The sequence below is a fragment of the Nelumbo nucifera genome, chromosome 1 (genome assembly GCF_055504915.1).
Source record: "Nelumbo nucifera cultivar China Antique chromosome 1, China Antique-T2T, whole genome shotgun sequence".
NCBI lineage: Eukaryota > Viridiplantae > Streptophyta > Magnoliopsida > Proteales > Nelumbonaceae > Nelumbo > Nelumbo nucifera.
This window is the reverse complement of record NC_142649.1, coordinates 152,915,251-152,941,742: the sequence shown is the minus strand read 5'-3', so window position 1 is coordinate 152,941,742 and position 26,492 is coordinate 152,915,251. Positions and strand designations below refer to the sequence as shown.

The 26,492-nt window shown below is 39.2% G+C and overlaps 1 protein-coding gene across 3 annotated transcripts; it reads right to left on the bottom strand.

Moving 5' to 3' along the window:
- Nucleotides 1–26,283, bottom strand: LOC104589148 (HIT-type Zinc finger family protein). 3 transcript variants are annotated; one of them, XM_019196272.2, is made up of 9 exons: nt 26,023–26,283; nt 25,781–25,812; nt 13,751–13,801; nt 7,221–7,301; nt 7,109–7,150; nt 6,866–6,954; nt 497–547; nt 323–366; nt 1–282 (listed from the first exon to the last, which is right to left on the bottom strand). In XM_019196272.2, the coding sequence occupies exons 1-9, from the start codon at nt 26,094–26,096 to the stop codon at nt 279–281; spliced, it is 468 nt and encodes a 155-aa protein (XP_019051817.1). In that variant the 5' UTR covers nt 26,097–26,283; the 3' UTR covers nt 1–278. The 3 variants fall into 3 exon arrangements, with proteins under 3 accessions (XP_019051817.1, XP_010245666.1, XP_010245667.1); XM_010247364.3 differs by having other exon boundaries at nt 1–366; nt 26,023–26,282; XM_010247365.3 differs by lacking the exon at nt 7,109–7,150 and having other exon boundaries at nt 1–366; nt 26,023–26,279.
- Nucleotides 26,284–26,492: the final 209 nt, after the last annotated feature.

Here is a 26,492-nt window from a genome sequence, read left to right as displayed (position 1 = left end):
TGTCACCAGCATATGAAGATTCATGGATTCTATTAAATTATGAGTACGCAGCTACACTAATAAACAAGATTCTTTTCTTGGCATAAACATTTCATATTTACGGTACAATATAATTTAATTATTGAGGAACCTGTACCGCCCATGTGGCAGAAATGGAAGAATTCCTTTTTAGTTTAGTTTCTCTTACATGTATGGCCAGCAACAACCAGAGATTTCAACATCAAGGCTCTTTTGCAAACTGAAGTTGAAGAAGCAACTAGAGCATTACAAGATGCTTCTCAAATCCAACACCAAGTCACCAAATTACCTGTGATGTCATCTTCCAGCAAAAATTGATTGTTCTTGTGGGCTAATAATGGAAAGAATCTGCAAAACAAAGTATCAAAGTCTCTAATACCCCTCATCAATCAGCAACTCAAGGGAAATCACATCTAGTTCATCAAATAGATATTATTTACCCACAAGAAATCGCATTATTAGCAAGTGAAGCCTATACCTTGTCAGTGAATTTGCGGAAGTCCTCCCTTTCCATGGCTTTATCAAGTTCCTGATGAAATATATGAATAGATTATACACAGTTTGAATGTTCATTTGTTTTCTTATTTTTCTAGTTCAAGAACGATTTAAGCTTCTTTAAAATATTTTAAGAATCAAAACAAAATAGAAATTAGAAAGATAAGCAAAAAGAAAAAAAAAAAGATGAAGGATGAGAGAGCAAAGAGAAAATTTGAGAAGGGGAAAATGTGTATCACACACACACACACATATATATATATATATATATATAGAGAGAGAGAGAGAGAGATGACACATTGCAAATTATTAAACAGAAACAGTAAAATAACAAAAGACAAAACCAAGACTGTCATTTCTCCCCAAGCTAGCACAAGCCAACTTGCTTGGAAAGCTTCTTTTTTTTTTCTTTTTTTGAAAAGGTAAGGTAAATTCATTGATAACTGAAAGAAGGTACAACAGGAGCCAGCCCAAAAAAGGACTGGCCATTACTCAACAAACTGTTGCAGACACTAGATCGACTGAGTTCTCAGACATTGAAATACATTCAAATGATTGAAGGCAGGAGTGACAGCAATCCAGGAAGCTAATTTGCTGACAGCACACTGCACAATCTCTTCTGGGTTCTTTTTGTTGCAGAAAACTCTGTTGTTTCTCTAGTCCAAGTGGACCAAAGAACAGCTGCAGGGATTGTCTTCCAGATTACTTTTCCTCTTTCCTTCAAACCACTGATTTTCCAACAGCTTAACAATTTTTTGACAGTTTGGCATGACCCATTTGATCCCCGCAGCATTGATGAAATGAGTCCACAGACTCAGTTTTCAAGGCGCCAAGGCGAGGCTGGGTGTCAGGGGGGCGCCTTGTCGCTTAGTCACCTAGGTGATGGATTTTTTTATATAGAAAACATAGATCCTAGTGTAGTTCCCTAGGTACTATAGCCATATATCCTTAATAATTATTCATAATTTTCATAAAAAGTATAGAGTTCATGTTAAAGTATAGAAAATCAACATATTCATGAGAAGGAAAAAAGGAAAAGAAAATTCAAAAAATATAGGGGCTGAATCCTTATTTTGTAATAGGAATAGAAGAAAAGAAAAAGTAGTAGTAGTAGTAGTAGTAGTAGTAGTAGTAGTAGTAGTAGTAGTAGAAGTAGAAAATGTGTTGATTAGACAAAATTTTAAGTTCTTCCTTGCTTATTGGTTCAGGTTTTAAAGTCTTTGAGGGTTCAATACAGCATATAGCAATATTTGTATTGATTAAATCCTAGCAAAGAAGAAAATAATAAAAACAAATTAGTATATAAACACACAAAATGAATATTTTAGTTTAATAGTGCCTATTTTATAATTATAATGTCAAAAAATAAAGAAAAAAAAGTATTTTACGACAGTGCAAAACTGCTTGGCGATTAGGCGAGGCGAGCCTCAAAGGGCACCTTGTCGCCTAGGCGCCCGCCTAGGTGTCACCTTGACAACTATGCAATCTCCACACCTGGGCCGCAACAGGACAATGCAGGCACAGATGATCAGTAGATTCTGGCTGCAGTCCACACAGACCACAGAAGACATCTGGGAGCTGAATTCCTCTCCTCTCCAGGTTAACTTTAGATAGACATTTATTGAGGGCCATAGTCCATACTAGGAAGTTAACTTTAGAAGGACTGACAGAGTTATCTGCTTATTTGGGAAGTTCACAGCATCTGAACTACTTAGCTTAAGAGCCAGTGATTTAACTGAGAAGCAACCATCCTTACTCCACTTCCAAATCCACCCATCTTCCAAATTGATGTCAATACTCTGATTTTGAAGAGTTGCCAGCAGACCCACAACCTCATCCATCTCCCAATCAAACAGGTTCCTTCTGAACTGAGGAACCCAAGTCACCCCATTATCTGAGGAGGAATAACAATCAGCAATCAGGGCATCTTGATTTGCAGCACACTGATATAAGAAAGGGAAAGCAACAGCCAGGGGGTTCTCCATGCACCAGGGGTCCTTCCAGAAACAGATTCTGTCACCTCTTCCAACTTTGAGGCTTAGGCCTTCCACAAACAAGGGGACAAATTTCAAACCTTTCCAAATGGAACAGCCCTAGTTTGGAAAGGGAACCAGATAACTCCAACTGTCCCTAGTCACCCCGAATTTAGCTGCAATAAGATTCCTCCACCAACACCAAGCACTTCTTTCATGAGCAAATCTCCATAACTATTTAGTAAGGAGAGCCGGGTTGAAAACCTTAATTTTCCTAAACCCCAAATCACCTTCCTCCATAGGGAGAAGATTTAATCCCAGCTAACAAGATGAATCTTTTTTTCTTCCTCCCAGACCTTCCAATATCCCTTTTGCAAAGTTTCCAGCTTCTTGGCCACCTTTGTTGGGATTGGAAAAAGAGATAAGAAATAAGTGGGAAGATTGGCAAGAGTGCTTTTCAAAAGAGTAACTCTCCCCCCAAATGAGAGGTATTTAGCTTTCCAGGATGAGAGCTTGTTTTCCAATCCTTCTATAACTGGATCCCAAATGGCAGGAGAGGTGCATTTTGCACCTAGAGGAAGACCTGGATAAGTAACAGGAAGAGAAACCACCTGCCAAGCCAAAATTCTTGCCTGGAAAGCAACACTTTAATAATCTAATAACAAAAAAAAAAACAAGTTAGCCCTAAACATAAAAGAAATCCTCCATAATCAAGACTTGTAGCATTTCAAGAATTTCACAATGAATCTTAGTGCTGGAAACAGAAGTTAGCAACATGCATCACCAAGGATCTTCAACCAAAATAAATAAGCTCACAAACAAGAAATCACTCCCATTGTCATATAATTGTCAGACCTGATGTTCCTCCAACCATCAATTGGACCTTTGAACTCTTCCAGTAGAATATGAACAAGACTGATTTGTAACCACTCCAAAGGAATCCATATCAAGATTTGATGATCATATAACCAAAAACAGATCAACTCAACTCCAAGGGCCATTTTCTAGAAGATAAATACAACTCAATACACAAAGTACAAGAAATCACCCCTTTAGAGAGTAGTAGAATTGGAGAAATAAGGGGCACTCTTACACTTAAGGCCCTGGGAACCTCAAGAATCCAAATTGTTCACTCCAGAATGATCCAAGTACACTCTATGCACCACAGAAGATTCCACCCAATAAAACATTATATGGTTCTTGACTTTTAGGCAAAATTACAAGACTCTTCTCTTAAGATTGACCATTTTAAATTATTTTTCAAAAAACAATCTAAAACCAGGATATTCAAGAATGAATAATATTTCCACCAATTTTTATTCAACAGATTAGGAAATCACTCCCAAAATATTGCATGGATAAGCCCTATTATGAGTTGATGCTATAATAGAGAGGGACGAGAGGTGGGAACTTGCTCTCAACTTCACAAAAAACCTCTTTGCAACTTCCTATCTCTGCCAAAATATGTAAGTGACCAAACAATGTCAAATGACAACCCAGAAAACAATCTCTAGTCACCACGACCAAAATTGAAGCAGATCTCCAATTTTCTTGGACTTTTGACCAAATCTCTAGGACACCATCCTGGGCATCAATAAACTCTCCAACATTCTTCTAAAAAATCAACCAATTTAAGGATAAGACATGATTATTATTTTAAGAAAATGAATTGCTATTTATAATAATATATGAACTTACCATTTATGGTAATTCCCACAATTAGTATTTATATTAGAATTTGTGACTTACAATTTATAGTAAAAGACCAGATCTGATAATAGGAATCCCAAAAGACGGTAGAGATTTAGAATAGGGAGATCAAACTAACAGGACTAATAAGGGGGATTCAAAGATACCAAAGAACTAAACAAGAACTGAATGAAAACTGTCCAAGAATAATGCAAAAAGGAATAACAAACAGTCAAACACTAAAAGAACCTAACAGTTCAGATCAAACCATAATCAATTTTAGATCTAATCATTATCAACATCTACATCATCATTACTGTCTTCTCCATGTTGCTTTGATACCATCTTGTTTTTCTAGTTCAAGAATGATCTATACTTAAAATATTTTAAGAATCAAAACAGAGAAACTAGAAAGATTAGATCAAGGAAGAGAGTAGAGAAAAAGATTGAGAAGAGGAAAACTGATATGGACATGAACTTTCTTTCATATATATATATATATATATATAGAGAGAGAGAGAGAGAGAGAGAGAGATCCCATTACACAAGGACTTTAGAGTGAGTGACATAAATAACCCTGTTGTCATCTATATCTATATTGGAAAGAGGAAAGAAAGTAAGGAAGCCAAGGGCCCTCTGACCACAGAGCTCACATGAACCTCCTACTCTCACTTCTCACACATGTGATTGTCTATTTTTAAATTAAATTATTAAAAATATAAGAAATCACAATAAAAACTCTCTTAGGTTCTAATTTTCTCTAATAAAATTCATCATTACTCTCTCTAATAAAATCATTCTTAAAACTCTACCCTCCCCCCAATTCTTAAAACTCTCCCCAATAGTCAATAATTCAATGTTGTAGCATCTCCCCTCCCCCCATTAAAATTCTTATTTCCTCTTTAAATCTCTATGACCCCCTTGGCCCTCCTTAATAAAACAGGAGTGTGGATTAGGTGGTTTGGATCAAGGCAAGGACCAATCCTAAACATTTTTTTTTTTTTTATCAATAAAACTTTCATTAATTCATCAGTAGAAAATTTACGTGGAAGACAAACACACTTATCTTCCAAGAGTCACAAAGAGCTTCAAAAAAGGAAAAAAGAAAAAGACACTAACGTTACAGCTTAGCCCAAAACAATGAATCCCTTTTTGCCCCTTGTTTAGCTAAACCGTCAGCAAGGGAATTAGCCGATCTTTTAATCCAACATGTCTTAACTTCCATCTCCCGCACCAACCACTTGAATTTCCTCCTCTCATTATTGTACTTCCATAAATCGTTTTGATCTTTAATCAGCCACCCTATCACCACCTTTGAATCCCCTTCAATTATGAGTTTCTAGATGTTCAATTCCTTGGCTTTCCGGACTCCTTCCATAACTGCAAAGATCTCAGCTCTAAGGGAGTCACCCACTCCAATTGGGCCTAAGAACATAGCAGAGATGACCCCATTTTCATCCCTAAAAACACCCCCTATCCCCGATTGTCCCGGGTTTCCCCTACTACACCCATCAAAGTTTAATTTCAAGAATCCACTAGATGGGGGGGTCCAAGCCACACTCATTACTAACTTGGTCTACGTGCAATTTGCAATTTCACCCCACTTCCTCAACATGTCATCCACAGTGTAATCTGTGAATAGTTCCAAAGATTTCAGCCACTGTACCGCCCTAATATGTATGATAGCCCTCAGATCTGCTGCTCCTCTCTAAGTTTCTGAGAATATCCTAGAGTTTCTTTCTTCCCATAGTGTCCAACATACTGCAACCCTTAGTCCACTCCACATTGTCCTTCCCCTTTTTATCCGCCACCTGAAAAAGAAAGGGGAGAAAAGGCCCTGCAAGTCTGATGGGGGACTCCAGCTGCATCCAAATAAGGAGAAAGCCCAATCCCAAATTGACCTCGTGAAGTGGCAAGACACCAATAGGTGAAAACCAGTCTCCCCATCCGCTTTACATAGAACACACCACTGAGGTGACAAGCAAGTATTGGGTCTCTTCTTTTGGAGTAGATCACCAGTGTTGATTATTTCCAGATAGGCTTCCCAACAAAAACTACCAACCCTAGGGGGTATAGCTCTACACCAAACTCACCAACAGGGAAAGAGGGAAGGGTAGGACTGGTGGACTGACTTAAGACACCAATCCTAAACATTGACCTTGTGTTGGATCAAAACTGATGTCAAAACCCACATTTACCAACCCAAACCTAACCAAATTTCTATTCAACCCCATGCATTTTATGGGTTTGCTTGCTAGTATTCAATAAACAAAACAGAAAAAAAATATAATAATAAAAAAACCAAGACTGTCAATAGTTCTACATTTGTTTAAGGCAAAATCTATGGTGCATGAACTGCACCATGAAGCAAAAAACTTGAACCAATGATAAGGTGACACGTCACAGTTGAATGTTTGTCATTGTTAAGGTCTTTAATGGTAAGTACATGTACACCTTGTGGAACATGAAAGTACACTTTGTGAAACATGAACCCAATGAAAAGTAGATAGACCATGTGACGTCTTTAACGTGATTGATTGAAATTTCGATTTAACGTGCAACAAATATTCAAAATGCACTGTATTTGGGCCTTTATTTAAAAGGTTATTTATTCTATAAGGAAATTTGGAATTGACAAGATGAAGTAAAGAAAATTGGCTCCACAAATTTGATTGAAGTTGTATTATTACATTCTCTGCATCTGTAGAACAATCAATCTGGTATATGAGTTTCTGAAGTTCTTCATTCTTCAAGGCATCGCGAATTTCAGTGGAATCCACTGTACAGAGACAAAAAAGGCAAGTTAAAAACTTCAACAAAACTTTATTAGATCAAGAGTAGATATTCAGGAAGAAAGTAGGAGAGTAACTGAACAAAAACATTCAGCTTGTGTATTCATATATCATTGACAAGAACTAAATTGGAATGCTTACCTTTTTCTTTAAACCAGCGATGGATGTCAGAGAAGCTAAGTACTATATGAATGAAAATCAAATGTAAGTTAAATAACAAGCAATGGCCCTAAGGCTAGTTAAAGGACTGCACCTATGGCCTCTAGTTGAACCTTCTGAAGCACCTGACTCGGGTCATCCACTTGATATGATCTTTTTGGATATAATATTGGACCTGTCATCACATAAATGAAAGACATGTAGCAGAATAGATCAAAACAGTTGCAATAAAGAAAAGCATGATTCAAGTAAAATGAATTTTCACATGATAAGTAAACTAGTAGACTTAACTAACTATTTGTGTCTCTTGTTCTCTGGTAGCCTTATATGGCTGTTTGCCTTCCCAATTTATGATTGTGGGATTGGAAATATACTCTAGTTTTAATAAACTTTCCTGGTAGCCTTATATGGAAGTTCAGCAGTACGTTTCTCTTTGATAGTAATATAGCAATACATGGTACATCAAGGCTCCTTATCAAAGCATGTGACCACACAATATTGCAATTAATGGACTTTGGTTCTGAGAATAAGGTTCAATTTTGGATATGTGAGAATCACCAGAATTACTTCTTGTAAATTTAGAACCATAGTTGTCAAGGCGCCTAGGCAACACCTAGAAAATAAGAATTTCATACAAAAAAAAACACTATGTTTTCCCTAGTTCTCTAGTTTTATAAAAGCTTAAAACAAAATATGTATATATATAGGATGTAGAAATATTCATCAAAATATATATATATATATAGGATGTAGTAACATACTATTAGTAAGATGCAGCAATATAAATGATATTGCAATATAACAGCAGTGGAATAAGTCACGAGTTTTCTCAGTCAGATCCTTTTACAACTTTCTAGTGGGAGAGAATGAAGCCCCTTTTCCTAGCCAGGCCATTTTGGGGACTGTCTCACTCAAAAGTAAAGCTTTTTGTTTGGGTGGCAGCTTTGGAGAGGTGCTGTCCGAAGAGATGTTACTGAAAAAAGGCTTTAATTGTTCAGATTTAGTTTGCCACCTATGCAATGTGGAGGTGGAGTCCTTTAGGCATCATTTCTTACATAGCAAGTTTAGCACAGCAGTGAGGAATCATTTTTTGAAGGCCCTGAATCTAAGTTGGTGCATGCCAGTCTCAGTGAAAGCTTTGTTGGAGGAATGGCAAATACCTCGGTTGACTAAGAAAGGGAAAATTTGCCGGTCCTCCATCCCTATGGAAGTACTGTGGGCTGTTTGGTTAGAAAGGAATGACAGGACTTTTTAGCACAAAGCTTCTACCGAAGCAAAGGTCATCAATTCAGCTGCAGGGGCTATTAGGAGTTGGTTGTCTATACATACTGATTTTAAAGGTGATACTTTTGATTGTACTTTTTTGAGGTCCTTCTGGTTAGTTTTATGTACAGCTTCTCATTGTACACAGGTCCTTTTTCTTTAATACAATTATACTTTACCTTCTCTCAAAAAAAAATATTGTAATAAGGCACCCGCCTTGTCATGTTAGTCACCTAGGTAGGCGCCTAGCTTCTATAAACAAAGTGTTTAGGCAAGGCACCCTTTGCTGGGCACCTACTTGCTCAGGCAACGCCTTGACAACTATATTCAGAACAACCCTTAAATACACATCCTGAAGAGAAGAATTTTTCCAAACACTGGTTAAATCTGCTAGTCTGACTGCTGATTCTATGCTTATTAGCCCAGGTTGTTTGTTGACAAGTCATTCCCATTGGCAGGGAAATCTCTTAGGATATTAATCACATTACATCCTGGGTTTAGCATAGGAAGCACCGTAAGAGAAAGTGCTTCTCCAACAGAACTCACTTCCACATGGAGCTAAAAACCATAAAAAAATGTCATCGAAGTTGAAAACAATGTTGTCAAACTATATATCAGACTGGATGATCAGATCACCTGGACTGGCAACCAGCAGCTGAAATAGTTTTGCATATACAAAGTTAGCCAAATACATGTATTAGTAGGTGTTAGCTTATAATATCTGTTGTTTTAAGCTTATTTTGATACAAAATAGCCTAAAGACAATCTGGAACCATTTAGTATTTTTCTAATTTCTTTTTATTTTTCACACAACCCAATGACTAAAACAGTTTCAGACCTGTTCTTTTAAGGGTAATAACAAAACATTATTTAAGATTTTTAATACAAAATTTTTCACTCTCATTGTTTTCTGGATGGATAACAAAGTAACTTGTAGTATCATTGAGAAAAATAGAAATTTATAAAAGAGAGGATTGTACACACTCCAAAAAATAACTATACAGAATAAGATACCAAATGAATCACTTTAAGAAGGGAATAAATGTCTGCACAAATGGAGTCACCATGTGCCATGGGACCTGACTAGAACTGTACTATCTCCCCACCACGGCTTCTAAAGGCTCCACCAACTTGTGAAGACCCTGGTTTTTCCAATGAGCATCCATCAAAATTAAGTTTAATCACTCCTTGGAAAGGAGTAGACTAGAGCTTTGATGTGGACAGAAAAACAAATTACATGCAGCCATAGTTGTCAAGGCGACGCCTAGGCAGTTTTTGAAGGTCACCTCGCCCAAACGCCATATGTTTTGCGCACTAGGCGCCTGCCAGAGACTTAGGCGGACACCTAGGCACCTGGGCGGGCGCCTAATGTATCTAAAATAATTATTTTTTTTTAATTTATTAGTTTGATATTTCATTGGTTGTTGTATTCCTTTAAAAAAAACCTGTTACACTGTATCAGTTTAGTATTAAGACAACTATAGAATAGTGTATACAACTAAACGAAGACGAGGGTATACAACTAAACTAAGAGAAGGGTTTTGGTTCGACTGGAGAGGGAGGCGAACTCTGCAAGCTCGAGCAGCCCAGCTCCATCGCAGTCACACTTGCACCTTAGTTCGAGCAGGTACTTCTTCTTCTTCTTCTTCTTCTTCTTCTTCTTCTTCTTCTTCTTCTTCAGATTTCAGAGTTTCAGCATTTTTTACTTTTCTTTTTTTGAAAAACAGAGGCTCCGCCAGTCCTCCCTTTCTTCTTCTTCTTCTTCTTCTTCTTCTTCTTCTTCTTCTTCAGTCGAAAACTACCACAAACTTCCCCATAAGTGGTCATAGAACTTAGTTCATAAACCTCATAAAGGTGCTAGGAGCATTAGACAACCCAAATGGCATAACTAGACATTCATAAAGACCTTCCTTAGTCTTAAATGCAGTCTTCCACTCATCCCCCTCTCAGATATGGATTTGATGGTACCCACTCTTCACATCTATCTTTGAAAAGATTTGTGAGGCAGCCAATGTGTTTAACATGTCATCAAGGCGGGGTATGGGAAACCTGTATTTAACTGTAATCTTATTAATGGCACGACTGTCAACACACATACGCCAACTACCATCTTTCTTTGGTGTGAGCAAAGCTGGTACAGCACATGGGCTTAAGCTCTCACAGATCAGCCCCTTCTTCAACAACTCTGTACTTGTCTTTAGATCTCCTCATGCTCCTTAGGACTCATTCTATAGTGGGGTAAGTTAGGCAATGCTGCTCCTGGCACTAAATTTATATGACGTTGTACATCTCTTAGAGGATGAAGGCCATTGGGTAATTCCTCGGGCATCACATCAGCATACTCATGAAGTAGCTTCTTCACCATCTCTAGAATAGGTGTTTCTTTTCTAGCTTCTTTTGCAACCAGCACGTAAACAATATCCAAATTTCCTTCTTCTTGGGCCAATTTGTTTGAGGTGAAGAGAGTAGTGGTTGGCTTGGTTTCCTTCTTTGGAAATGAATCAATTTGCATTGGTTTAAGAATTATCTTCTTCTTATTGTCTTTCACAAAGTTGTATGTGCTCTTGTTCCCATGATGAATGGTCTTACAATCATATTGCCATTGGGCGTCCCATAAGAATATGGCATGCATCCATTGAGACAACATCACACCATAGTGATTCTTCAAATGTATTACCAATAAAGAAATTAACTAAGCATTTAGAAGAAACTCTTACCTCATTTCCTTTGTCGAACCACAAAATACGATATGGTCGGGGGTGTTGAACAGTTTTGAGTTGTAATTTATCCACTAAATTTTGAAAAACAAGATTCTCACTATTCCTACTATCAATAATCAAGTTACACAACTTCCTACCAGTTATACAACGTGTTCTAAAGATATTCCTTCTCAACCAATCCCCCGGTAGTGGTTCTTTAGGTGCAACCATGGAGTGTCATATCACTAGAGCTTCAACCTCAATGTCCCCATCCAAGTTTTCTTCCTCTAAAGCATTAGCTTCAGCAGTTTCAACAACTTGTCTATCATGAACATGGCCTATATCATCTTGTTGTTCATCAATGACTTCATCAACCAGATGTGTTTGCCCTTCAATCCTTCTGTTAGGGCATTCACTGGAACAATGTCCCAACTCCATACACCTGAAACATCTAACAATGGGCTGCCCTTGATTGCTCTTGGTTGCATTTGGAGTCCCCTGGACTATAGGCCGTGTTTGGTTGATCACACGACCCTTACCAACCCCAACACTTTGGCCTACTGATGAAGATGTACCTTGGACGGCACTTAGTTTTCGCCCCGAGCTCCAACTCAATTGAGCTTCAACCTTCAAAGCTAGCTGATATGCATCCTTTACTTTATATGAGCAATGTAGGCTAACCTAGTCCTGTATTGGCAACCTCAAACCATTGATATATCTACTAACCTTTTATTGTTCAGTTTCTGTCATATTACTCTGAAGAGTTAATAAACTCTTTTATGTACTCCTTTACACTCTTTTCCCGTTGCCTTAAATTCTGCACCCTTTGGTAAAGAATTTGTTCATAATCTGGTGGTAAGAATTGGGATTTCATCTTCCTTTCATTCTTCCCTAGGAATTAACCTTTCGTTTCCCCTTCCTTTCTTTGCCCCTTTGGTAATTTTCCCACCAATCCAAGGCTGCCCCACGCATCTTTGTTGTTACAAGCTTCACTTTTCTTTCTTCATTCATTTCTTTCCAATCAAAATAATTTTCAATGTTGTCCAACCAATCTAGAAACTCTTCATGTTCCAACGCACCATCAAACTCGTTAATATGAAGTTGAACACCTTGATAGGATTGTAGAATTGTAAAGCTTGCACTATTCGGTCTTCCCACCATTGGTTGTTATCCCTTTCATGTTGATAACCTTCAAGTTGCCCAATGTCTTCAATTGATTCTTCACTAATAATGCCAATGGGTTGTTTATCAACTCTAGGAGCTTGTCTTCTGCTTCCTAGCCCCACATCACTTCCTACGTCACTATCCCTAGCAGCATTTTGAGCTACAAGTTGAGCAAGATGTTCAATCTGTCCTTACAGCCCTCTTATAGTCTCTTATAAAACCTCTACGGTGACATGTTGTGGTTTTCTACCACCCCTACCACGTCCACCCCTTGCAGTCATGATAATATAGCAAAACACAACAAGGAGATGAACTTTGAAGCAAACCCAAGGAAAGAACTTGCTCTAATACCACTTGATGTGGACAGAAAAACAAATTACATGGCAACACTTCAATGATACAGCAATAAGCACAAGAAATACCAAAGCTGAAAACACAAAACAAGTTGGAATTTTAGGGATTTCAGACCTGAACCTGAAGTAAAACTCCTCCCGGAACAGTTCTGATACAGTAACAATGGCAGCAAGTTGGCCTCCCGCATGGACACGCAGCGATATAGGGGTTGGAAGGTGCCAAAATTGGTTGACTCCTCAAAACTCAAGCTCCTAATACTTGAAAACCCTAGCTAGGGCTGAGCTACAGCTCAAACAAGAGAGAAAGAACCCAAAAAAAAGGCCTCTATAGAAACAGCCCCCTTCTTTTTTACAAGACCCACTAGCTTGCTGACAAGCCAGTTAAAATATTTACACATAAGCCTCTAGAATGTTTCCCTCTCACAAGCAACTCCTTGAGAACAAAACTAACTTCAAATGAACCCCCAAAATATAACTTTTGTTACAAAAAGACCCAAGAGACCAAAACCCAACAGATATGCACCCAATTGCCCCCGACCATAATCTGACTTATAAAATGATGAAAATACCCCTGGTCCCAAACTGACAACAAAGCTACCCAAAAACAACAATTTGGGATCCTACTACAAAAAACATGTAAAACTGAATACATTCACATTTTTTTTCATTTTTTTTCTTCTTTTTTTTTTTTGCCTCATCAAGCTTACAAGTATCAACTCTAAATACGAGTGATGAATTCATTTTCCCAATTATAAATCATCTTCAATATAGGGTGGAACTAATCAAATGCACAAACAATAAATATTATAAGTTCTCTTGGGTGAGAAGAGAAGGGGGGGAGTTGCAAAGTGGTAAAGCAAGGAGTGAACAGAAAAAGACAACAAATTTTTTTGGGGGGTGGATTGTAAATAAAAAGCTATTTGGTTAGATGACCTATAAGATATAGACTGTAATAAATACCATGATGTACAATAAAGAGAGAGAGAGAGGGGGGGGGAGGGGATGACACAGTAACTGCAACTCTATCTACAATATTCTTTTTCTTTTGACAAGTCTCTGTATACAATAAATTGAGAAACACCTTCATGTCATAGCACAAATGTAGCAATATAAGTGGATGTGAGCAACTTGAGTTATAGTGTTACCTGGTTTTGCTTCAGATGCCTCAGATGTTACTGCCTTTGAGCATGGAATTTCTTTATATTCAAATAAGCACCATGTCAGTACATTCATCAAAAAAAAAAAAAAAAAGCACCATGTCAGTACAAAGATGCAAACCATTGCAAGGATTTGCTTAATGAGGAAAACAGTAATACATGATACACATAGATGGGTAACTATAGGCTTCTTTTGAATTTGCTAAACTGGTTAATTAGTTAAAGATGACATTAGCATAGCTTCCAATTGAATGAAAACAACCCCACAACAGTGTAGGCCACCACAAATTTCTCGTAGTGCTTTATGCAAGCATAGTTATCAAGTAGGGGTAATCCAGTGTTTTAAAAGCGCAAGGGCCAATTTGCGCCCGAGACGCAAGGCACAAGGCAAGGCGCCAAAAAAATGTCAACAAAATAAAAAAAAATGCAAAAATAAAAATAATAAACATAATATTAAGAAAAATATAAACTTAAATTTTAAAATAAATGTTTTAAAAAACCTATTATCTAAAATTAAAATACATAAACATAACATGTAAAGCGTATTCAAATGAAAATTTAAAAATAAAATCAAACATATAAAACATTTTCAAGCATGTAAAACCCACAATCTCTTTTTTTTACTCAATTGCATTACTTCAAGTAGCTAATGTGATATAAAACATATTACATTCCTGATTCTACTAGCCACCTTTGTGCCACGCCCCTCAATGCAAGCCCAAACAAGTCCATGTTAGATCTATGGTCCCCCAGCCCAGCCACTAGGTTCAAAAGGGGAAAAAAAGCGTGAAATTGTCAAAAGGCGCACACCTGGGCTGTGGCACAAGGTGCATCAGGCACACACCTTTTGAAAGGGCTGCACCTAGGACCTAGGCGAGGCACATACCCTAAAATGCACCTAGGCACGCCTTTTAAATCACTGGGGTAATCATTTCTAGCCAGGCTTGCAATGCATTCATATGGTATATATTTTCATATACATTATATACCATATAATATAAAATGTTATATATCAAATAAATTTACGTTACCTTTCCAAACAAAAATGTTATATATCTATTACTACATAATACCCATACTTATCTTGGCGCAATAAAAGTTGTATCAGAATATTTCAATAGTATCATATAATGTTAATGATTGCAAATGGTGGTTGTCCAAATATTTTAATCTTTAAATCTAATCATTGAGTTAAGACATTTAAATTTTTAAAGTACATCTTTCTACCACACATGGCATGTGTAATGTATATAAAATCATAGGCCCGAAAACCAATCCTGGCCACATGCCTACCCAGGCCTTGGCTTATATTTCGAGCCTGGGGTCTGCACCAGACAAAAGCCCTTAGCAAAGGTGGTAAGCTCAGCCCTACCATGATTTCTTTTTTTTTTTTTGAAGATAAAGTCCATCCCCACGATGATCATCCCTATTATAAAGGAGATGTCTGCGCAACAAGGAATTTTTTACAAGAAAATAGAAAAAATATTAAAAAAATAGATTACAACAAGATCCCATCTGACATCTAACTCAACCAATCAAGAACAACCACTAAAACTACAACACAATTCCAAAATAGAAGAAATAAGAAGTTTACACCAATCAAATAAGATTGGGCTGTTCAGTTTGGAAAAAGATCATGGACATTCTTCCTGTATTCAGCAGAGGATTGAGACCCAGGCTGGGGAAAGGGGATAGGCTGCTTTTTTGGAAGGACCCATGGTGTGGGGAATCTCCTCTTTCAGATCAGTTCCTTCAGCTATTCCAAATTGCAGATCCCTAAGATGCTTTCGTCTCAGAGTGTTATGAGGTTAATGGCAGCTCTGTAATCAGGTGCCCTTCTTTCAGAAGGAACCTTCAAGATTGGGAAATTAAAAACTTAACTGAACTGCTGGAGCTGATTTACATTCAGCCCCTGGATTGGCTTTTGGAGGATAGCTGGGCTTGGAGTTGGAATCCACATGACTAATTTTCTATCAAATATTTTGTTAGGCATCTGTCTAACCACAGTCCAGAAGATTTTCCTGATGCTAAAGTTTGGAATCCTATAGCCCCTTCAAAGGTTAATGCTTTGGTTTGGGCTTTGCATCCTTAGACAGATGTTTAACTAAAACCCATCTGTTAAAAAGAAGTGTGCAGATCATTTGTTACGTGTGCTATGTGGGCAAAATCTGGAAGACAGTGGCCACCTGTTTCTCCACTGATCTGTCTCGACAAAGATCTGGAACCATTTCCTTTCAGCACTCGGTGTTAGCTGGGCTATGCCAAGCATTGTGAAGGAGCTGCTGAATTGCTGGAAACTGCAGGGGCTGTCAAAGCTAGCAAGAAGTGTCTGGGGAACCATTCCGGCTGCTGTAATCAGTTCTATATGGACAGAGAGAAACAAAAGAATTTTCCGCTGCACTTCCAAAGACTCGGAAGATCTGATTGCATTTGCTTTTGGAAAGCTTCTAACTTGGGTCTCGGCTGTAAAGGGGTATCAGGCTACCCAACTGGGGGCTAGGCTGTATCCTGGGAATTTCTGGAGTTTGTAATGGATTGGAATCTCTAGTGTCCCGGCCCAAAAGACACTTTTGAGGGGACTTTCTTGTATCATTATTCCTGATTCAATAAAACTTTACCTTACCTTTAGTCGAAAAAAAATCATGACACAAGTAACTAATCCATGATTGACAATACAATATCAGTCACAATTCTTCTGGTACTTCTACATATGTCTTCAAATAAGGCATCTTCTAGGGAATGCCTCATATCATGCCTTTATTGCATAAATCTTCCACACCCTCTTAGGCAAGGATTATGCAGGTGCCTTGTGTACTACACCGTACTTGTATTGTACTCTAATAATATGTATGTTGCTCATTACTTATTTGCTCTGATTTTTACTACAATACCAGAGTACTTGTTCATAATCATTGTGCTGTTATTTTGCTTATGTTTTCGAATTCTTGTCATATGAAAATTCATGATTCTAACTTGTTATTTTGCTAAATGACATTGATTATATTGTATTACAGAATATGAAATTTACAATTAATAGTGATCTTTCCTTGTGACACTTGGTGCTGTAGAAATGAAGTTAAGAAATTTAAATGGTTGACAAGGATGAGCATTCATTGGGTTGGGAGGTCAGCTAATGCAATGGATGGAACATTAGCTAAGCGAGGAGTTTCAAGGGAACAATTATTTTGGGCTTAGTTGTAATTTGCACCTTCTTTTTTTATTTTGGAAGAGTTCACATTTTGCGCCTCTTTCTAGGGAATGCTTGTACTGTATGCAACTACTTAGCTATATAACTTATATTAATAAAGTTTATTACTTATCAAAAAATGCCTTATTGAAGGCAGTACAATCAACATAAAGCTTCTAAGAGTATCCAATATTTCTGATATTGGATATATATATCATCACATAGTTGTCAAGGCAATGCCTAGGCAACAAGGCGCCCTTGGAGGCTCGCCTCGCCCAGTCGCCTAGCAGTTTTGTATAGTGTCTTATAAAATACTTTTACATTGTTACTTTTTTTAGATTATTATTATAAAATAGACATTATTAAACAAAAATATTCATTTTTTGTGTTTATAAACTAATTTCTTTTTATTATTTTCTTATTTGTAAGGGCTTAATCAACACAAACATTGCTAACTGCTGTATTGAACCAAGACTTCAGAATTTGAACCAATAAGTAAGGGAAAAACTTCTTCTTCTTTTCATATAACAAAAATAGGGGTTCAGTCCCCATATTTTTTGAATTTTCTTTTCTTTCTTCTTTTTCTTCTCATAAATATGTTAATTTTCTAGACATAAACATGAAGATTATAATTTTCTTATGAAAATTATGGATAGTTATTAAGGAAAGATGGTTATGAAACCTAGGGAACTACCTAGGATGTGTATTTTTCACTTAAAAAAAATCCATCGCCTAGGCGACTAGGCAACAAGTTGCCCCCCTGTCGCCTAGCCTCACCTTGGCGCCTTGAAAACTATTCAGTACCCAGCCCAGGTGTTCCCCAAATAAGTTGATTCCTGGTTACTCCATTTCTTGCAAGGACATTGAGTATTAGCTGATTGAGGTATCCATCTGAAAACGCAGTTCAAATTGGACACCAATGATAATGGAATCTCTGATCACTTATTGGAGGACCCAAGGACCCTCACTTCTCTTCTCCATCCAACTGAGCACCACACTGCAGTCCCCTTCCACAATTAGATTTGGCCATCCAAAGATTAGACTATTTTCAGATTTTGATGAAGTGCATGAATCTCAGATTCCAAGGAGTTTCCAACCCCAATCAGTCCTATGAAGCTCATAGTTCTTCCTTTGTGATCTCTAACTGCACCCTCTATTCCCCGAGTTAGCAAGGCTGCACCCTCTACTGTAATGAAGGTGGAAATGTAGCATTGATCCTTTTGTCTAGTTCCTTTAAAATGCAGAACTCCTGAATCATCTGAGAGAAATCTCCTTCCAAAAAGCCCCAACCAGCCTTAATGAATTTGAAATTGAACCCATCCGGTCCAGGGGCATTGTCCCCACTAATCTCTTCTAGTGCTTCTCTGATTTCTTCTATCTCTATCTCTCTTTCTAACCAGTTTGCAGATAAGGTGGATAGCTTTTTGGGCTCCAAGCCACCTAAAGACACCCATTTCCACCCTCCTCTCTCTCCCTAAAGAGACCTTTGTAGAATTCCACCACCTTCCTTTGAATCCCTTCCCAGGTTTCCATAAGCTCCTCCCCCACCTTAACCCTCATGATCATATTTCTTCTTCTTCTAGCATTTGCAAACATATGAAAATAAGCTGAATTTTTGCCCCCTCTTTATCCAAATGGCCCTCAACTTCTGCCTCCATCTAATTTCTCCCTTCAGAATTAGTCTTTCCAGTTCCCCCTTCAGGTATTCCCTCTCTAACTTAGCCTCCCTCGTGAAGGCTCCTTCTTCTAGTCTGTCTAGCCTTGCCATCTCCTCTAGTAATTCCTTTTTTCTTTCCTCCTCCCTCCCCACCATCTCTGGCCTCCTACCCTTAATCTTTTCTTTTAACATCTGTAACTTCCTCACTAGTTTGAAAGCAGCTGAACCTTCCACCTGCAAATTCTTCCATTTTTACTCTACCCACTCCATAAAGCTCGGCTCAGATAACCAGACATTCTCAAATCTGGAGGGCTTTGGTCCGTTCATCTTCAAGAAATTTCTCAGCAGAATCGGCTTGTGATCCGATAAACTTGAAACCACAACCTCCTGAACCACTTCCCCCACATACTGCCCCCAATCCCCAGAAAATAAAAACCTATCCAGTCTTCTAAGGATTGTCGGAACTTGACCATTCAACCATGTGAATCTCCCACCATTTAATGGTGGGTCAATAAGCTCACAACTGTTAGTGAATTGTTCAAACCTCCTAATCCCAATATTCACCCTCTTATCCCTACCTCCCTTCATCTCCCCCCTCCTTCTTACCATATTGAAATCACCCCCCACACACCAAGGTCCCTCCCAAACCCCCCTTAGACTCTTCAGGTCATCTAGAAATTCCACTCTTCCCTCTCTGAATTTGGCCCATAGACATTTGTTACCCCCCAACACCAATCTCCATTCACCTCCTTCAAGCAGACTGAGACTGAATACTTACCCACCTCTTCACCAATTTTTCTGAAGACCCCCGGATCCCAAAAAATGATTAGACCCCCGACAACCCTACAGCATCCTTCTCCAACCATTCCCTGCTTCCCTTTCCCCAAATCTCCTCCTTCAAACTCATGTTAAGGAAACTAGTTTTGTTTCCTGCAGCATGACTACTTCTGAACGGTAGTGTCGAATCAAGTTCCTCACGGATGCCCTCCTGCTACTTTCACTAAGACCCCTCACATTCCAACTTCCAACTCAGTATCCTCATCCTCACCTCCCTCTTCCACCCTCCTTAATCAGATCTTACTCCACTCTCACATATCCTCTTCTAGCATTTCCTCTTCGCCCCCTTCCTCATCCCACACTTTGTTCAGCCCAACTAGTTCCTTTCTCTTACCCTTCTCCTCCCTTTTGTTTCAAATTGTGCGGAGACTCTTCTTGCAAATTCCTCTCCTCCCCAGAAAAACAATCCTAGAGACTTACCAATCGATACCTCCCTCTCTACAAGTCCATTAATCTCCGCTTCTCCTTTTTTAGCACTTGCCAACCCACCCAGCTTCTCACCCCTTCTCCCCTCCTCCTCCCTCTCCTCTCTTCGAATCTCCTGCCCCTCTTCCTTATCTATTTCCTTCTTCAGTACCTAGGCTGCCTCCCTCTGATCTTCTCTTTCTATTGTACATTCTCCCCGTTTCTTCTTCCTCCCCCCCCTTGTAGTAGGCTTTCTTTTTCTTCCCCCAGCTCCTTCTTCTCCCCCCCCCCTCCCCATGCCTTCCTCTTCTCCCTCAATTGGTGCTCTCCCTCCAATCTAGATACTGAAGGAACTGAGTTTTCACGAGTTCATACCTCATCCACTATTTGGGTCACCTGGGACGATGCCAAGCCTTACCAACTTTCGTCTTTCCTCTCTTTGGTTGTTGTCGTAGTCGGTTCACCTTCCAGGCACACCTTTCCTGAGATTAGAAGACCTTCAAACACTGGTTTTGGCTACTGGTCTTGCTTCTGAGTTGTGATCGCTTCCTGGTTTTGACAATCATCGCAAGCCGAGGTTACCTGATTTCCTCCGGTTGTCTACTTCCCCACTAAGTCGATCTCTTCTTCCTCCTCCCTCGCTCCCGTTCTAACGCCTACAACTGTGTTTGAAGTGTGTCCCTAGATACTCACTATTTTATTTTCTCCATCAAAATGAGCGACCACCCAGACCCATTCATCTTCTTGAGCTCTTGATTTCTTACTCTTCAAATTGTTCCTGCACAAACTCTTCGACGTTTGTTTTCGACGAGCCCTTTTCCCTCCTTATTCCCAAACTGCATACGAAGACCCGACTTTGCTCTATCCGGTTCAACTTCCTTAAAGTGGGCCCCATTTGAGTTCGAATCTCCTCCTACTTCACCCGCCACTTGTTTAAAACCTCTTCTTTTATCATTGAGCTTGTCGATTGAGTTTCCTTAGGTCTTTTTTCCACGTGTCCATCCCATTTTCTCCCATCTCCCCAACTCTATTTGAAATTCCACTTCTACCCCTCTCACCTCCCACCTTTACTGTTGGACAGTTTTTGTATGCCCTTAGCTTCAATCAGTTTTGATGTACTTTTGATATTTAATGTAAATAAATGAAGTACATGTTTGATTCATGTTGTGTGGTATACTTCTATGTAAGACCCTAAAACTGGACACTTAATGAGACTTGTGTTGGTTTTAAATGTTCACAGCCGTTGGATAAGTCTGGGGAGATTTATCCTGCCAAGGATGACACTGGTGTGCTACCAACTGTTGGGGTGGCTTGTCTTAGCCGCCAGGGTGAAACCCAAGGCACATGCAGTGTATGATTAATTGAACCCTTGAACCGGACCAGATTTCCAGTATTGCCCTGGACCTTGGAGATTGATGGGCAAAACTGGAAAGTTACACCTGACCCCTAGACCCGATTATGGTACTGCACTAGGTGTCAGATTGGGCTGTCTTTGATATGCCAATCAGTGAGATCCTTAGCGGGGGTCAAAACCTAGGTATGTTGGGACAGTCTAAGAATTCATCTGAGTGAGTGATCATAGTGACGGGATCAGCCCCTTTGTCAGACAAAGGTAATGATCGGGGATGCACTCTCTCTGATGGAAACCAAACTGCCGGCAGTTGATTTCAATCGTTGGAATTTTGTTTTGCAAAATTTATATATATGATATATATTTAGTATGGTTTCAAAATTGTTTGCAAATGGTTTTAATTCCCGGGATCCATGTAAGTGGAGAGTGCAACACTGTTCCTTGCAGCCGAGGGAGAGGTCCTCTCTTGTCAGGCAGTGCTTGATCATTATGAGCTGAGAGGTTAAGTGTAAGGCCATTTGGGATAACACCTAATGGGCTAATCTTGCACCTGCCCACAGTCCCTGGGTTTTTATAAGATGGCTTCGTCCAGGGACCACTTAGTGTAAGTGTTGGGCCCATAGGGTCCATGTGATGGGCTCAGGGGGTTCACTGGGCTCTCCAGTGAATTTGGTCAGGCCTTGTAACAGAGGTTGGGCCGAACCCATGTGGCTGGTGTGTAGATCAATGCTTGGGTCCCACGCCATACAAAGAAGCCCAACTGGGCAGCAGTTTGAAAGACTTTTGAGCACATAACCTTATTGGGCCTAAAGCCCATTTCGAACTGGGCTGATTTGATCAGTCATTAATAAGGGGCGAATCTGAGATTAAGATGAGCCCAAAAGCTTATCTAATCTGCAGATAGGATTAAGAAGAGTCCTAATCCAAATACTGATTTGGATAAGGGGCAACTCCTGATATGATCAGGAAATCTTTTTCTTAATCATTAAGCAACTGGAAGAAACCCTAATCGAATTACATGAATTCGAACCCTAGGGAAACAGAACACACCCTGCAGTTTTGTGAGATAGGATCTCAGAAACTTTAGAGAAAAAAAAAAGCAATTTGCTATCTATTTCTCTAGCTTCCTCCTGTTGCAGCCGCCATCCATTTGTCACAGTTCGTTTTCTCTGTCAGAAAAAGATCAAGAATAGTTCTTGTTATCAATCTTTGTTGAAAGGTTGATTCGGTTTGGTGCTCATTGTCATCCAAAGGATTCTTGTGAAGGATTCAGTGTGTAGGACGCACCCTGCTGGTTCTGTTCCACAGTTGTTGTGTCATCTTCAACAGGAGCAGATCTTGGTTCCTTCTTTGGGTGTAAACACCAACTTTGGGAGAAATCTTTTTCTCTGGATCAGGTATAATTACTCCCTTCACTTTTGGTTCAGATCTGATTTGGTTCTGGTTCAAGTAGGATCCTTGAATCTTGATTCTAAAATTAGGGAATGCGATTCCCAATTGAAAGGTAGGTAGAAAATTTTTGAAATTCGCCCACCCATTCCGCAACTGTTTTGGCGTCCATTCGATGGATTCTACCGTCCCTTTCAGTGGTATCAGAGCCACAGGTTCGAATCTTGAACCAAGAATTCAGATCTGAACCTGTGCAATTCGACGTTTGTTTTCGAATCGAGCCCTTTTCCCTCCTTATTCCCAAACTGCATATGAAGACCCGACTTTGCTCTATCAGGTTCAACTTCCTTAAAGTGGGCCCCATTTGAGTTCGAATCTCCTCCTACTTCACCCGCCACTTGTTTAAAACCTCTTCTTTTATCATTGGGCTTGTCGATTGAGTTTCCTTAGGTCTTTTTTCCACGTGTCCATCCCATTTTCTCCCATCTCCCCAACTCTATTTGAAATTCCACTTCTACCCCTCTCACCTCCCACCTCTACATCATCTTCTTCCTCTGGCTGATTGTCCGACTTCCCAACTTCAGCACTATTCTCACTCCACCCTCTTCCCCCCCTCTTTCTTCCCTCCTTCCTCATTCCCTCTAGCCCTTCTATTCCGACCATCTCCACCTAGTGTTGTTCCATCCTCTCCCTCCACCATTATCCTTAAATCGTGTCCCCTACAAACTTCAACTTCATTTTGACTTGGTATGCCCGACACGTCCTTTACTTCAACCAACAATCTTGCCATGTCTAACATGTCCCAGCTTCTGTTTTTGTTGTCGTATCTCTTCGAAAGTTACAATACTCTAGGCATGCAATGGAATCCCCACTACCGCAATCCAAACTACTCTTCTCCCCACCCTATCATCCCTTAATGCGTTTGTTGCCAGGAACCACCATCCCAGCCTAAGGTCAAGCTCCCTTGTCCTCTACAATTCTGCTTCTAGAACCTCTTCCGCCCATTCTCTATTGTGAAACATAAATAGAAACAGTCCTCCATTTAGCTTTCTCACCCCCATCAGTTTCTTTTACCCCCACTATCTAGCCCACACTTCAACCTTATCTTCCTCCAAGTCCACACCCACGAACCTTCCTACCAAACTTGAGATCCCTACTTCTCTCTGCAATCAAAGCTAGTTGGGGTGATTACAAATAGGTTCGGAGAATCATGCTCCGCATTTGGTCTCTCTTTGGAGCCTAATGTATGATGTGTTGAGGTAGAAGAAAATCCTTCTATCTTCACCATCCTTTCACACCAAAGACTCCATGGAATTTTTGTTCTAGTGCATGACCATAGAAAATTTCCCTTTTTTGTCTTTATAGGGCACAATTGAGTGCAAGACAACTCCATTATGTTTGCAGGATAGACTAATTCAATCCAAAGTGTAGAGAGGAATAAATTCACACATTAGATGAGTAGGAACAGGAAAGGAATAGATGGTCAATGCTTTCCCCACAACCATAGCAAAAAACATACACACAAGGGGAGAGGCACCAAGATTTCATTTTTCTTCGAAAATTGCCACACACATTAATTATCCTAAGAGCAGCCTCCCACATGAATGCCTTGATTTTTGGTGGAGCGCGTCTATCCCAAACTTCATTTGTAGGGAAAAGAGAGAGATAGAGGGGATTTATTTAGGACTTAAAAGAATGATTTGCAAGAGAAATGGCCAATTAGGGCCATTAACCACACTCTCTTGTCATGGCCATCAAGAAGGAAATTTTGTTTAAGGTGATCAGTTAGTTGAATTACTCTTCACTCTCAATATTCCTAAAAACCTTTCTAGAAACAAGATCGCAAGATAACCCAGAAGAAGAAAAGGTCACAAGATCTACAATTCATTTGTTTCCATGATTGGTTAAAGAATAGAGTCTAGGAAATTATAGATAGAAAGGATTGTCACCACACCACAAGTCTTCCTAAAGTCTTACTTTATGGCCACTTATAGAGTCAAATCTTACAAATTAGAAGAAAACATTTTTTTATGAATTAATAGATTATATGCATAGAAAAGGTCCCTGATCTGTCCAAAAAAGATAGTAGGTAAAATACAACAAGAACAGATTACCAGTTGACAGATAACAATTTGATTATTTCACCATTTTCCCTCCCTATCAACATTCCTTGGCTTGAAAATACTAAACTCTACTGAATATATCACTCAAATAAATCAGGACGAAGGCATTGAATACACTTAACAATGGTTATAAATGACAGGAACATATCCTAATGAGGTGTTAACTCAATTTATGGACTCACAATAGGGGATCAGATCTCCCCTTATGGTCTCCAATTTCTACTAGAAAATTGACAAGATAGATAGATACAATTCCTAACTGCTTTAGAACAAAGACAAACCCACAAGTAGGCAACCCGTAGGAACACTCAAATAAGGAATTAGACTACCAATGAAACTCCCACTACTAATCATCTAATCCTACTACAATACAACTAAACAAACCTGGACAACTAGGATCCTTTCAAGTGTAGGTGGTGTCTGTGGAGGGGGGAAGGAAATTTTTCCATGATATTCAGAGCAATAAGAAAAGGGAATGCCGTCCAAGCTGATCAGGCTTCCATTCTTCAATGCTAAAAATGGGGGTTTGCTTTGAGTTTTAATAATATTGAAGTGGAAGGTAACTATAAGTTATAAATAGATGCATGTAGGCAGCTGAGGATGGTACTTGGATGCATATACATTCCATTAGAAAGACAAGGTCATTGACAAGCTCATTGAACAGAATTCCAAAGCCTTTACAATGTTCTACCATGTGGCTTCCCATGACGAGTTGGTAAGGATTAAGGAACGTCTTCTTTGAGGAGATAACAGAGGTACGTTGATTGCAATGCCCCCTCCCCCCAGTGTTATGTTTTGTTTGTTACTTATCTGCAAGTGATTTGTGCTGGCAGTGTTTAGCGATGTCCCCTTACCATTGTCTATGATGGGAAGGGGTTACATTCAAGAATGTCGAATTCAATACGATATGTTACCCAAATCCCAACTTCGAACTTCAAAACATCCACAACTTATTTTTAAATACTATTAATTATAATATAAAATTAAACAACTTCTCTTCTCTCATGTTGGACACATTCAGCACCATCTCCATTCAGTAAATGACTATACAAAAAGAAGAGAAGCATACCTTTGTGTTTCTTGAAACAAGCCAGCGAACAACTGACCAAGCACAAAAGCAAGCATATATCTTAACCCACAAGAAATAGAAAAAAAAAATCGAAACCCGAAAAAAAAAACGAAGATAATTAGTAAGATAAGATAAAACCCTAAATTTTTCAGAAGAGATTGAATAACGAGCTATTCTTCGTCTTCTTCTCCTCCTTAACGCTTCTAGGTATGGAAGGAGGAGATGAGAGAGTGATTGCTTACTAGGGTGTCAGACATGAGGGGCACTTGTACTTCGACTGTGCTTCCTTGCAGACTTCACACTGTCGAGGACCCATTCTCCCTCTCTCTCTCTCTCTGATGTGCTTGTTTATGTGTTTGCTTCTTCGAGACAACACCAGGTGTCTTGGGTTTTGAGAGTTGAGACGATGGAGAAGGATGCAATCCAGTCGAGGTTTTTTTTGGAAGAGAAATCGAGTTGAGACTTACAATTGGAAAAAAAAAAACGTATCCGAGTATCCGACCAGTAACTCAGTAAGTACTAAGTAGCAACTAGCAACGGGTGATCATGGGCCGGGCCCAGGTCTACACTCTTTAAAATTTTATGGGCCGGGCCCAGGTCTACACTCTTTAAAATTGAGGGGCCGGGCCCAGGTCTACACTCTTTAAAATTGAAGGGGCCGCCCCAAGTACGGAAGTTTGAGGGGCGGACTAGAAAAACCGAAAAAGTGGCA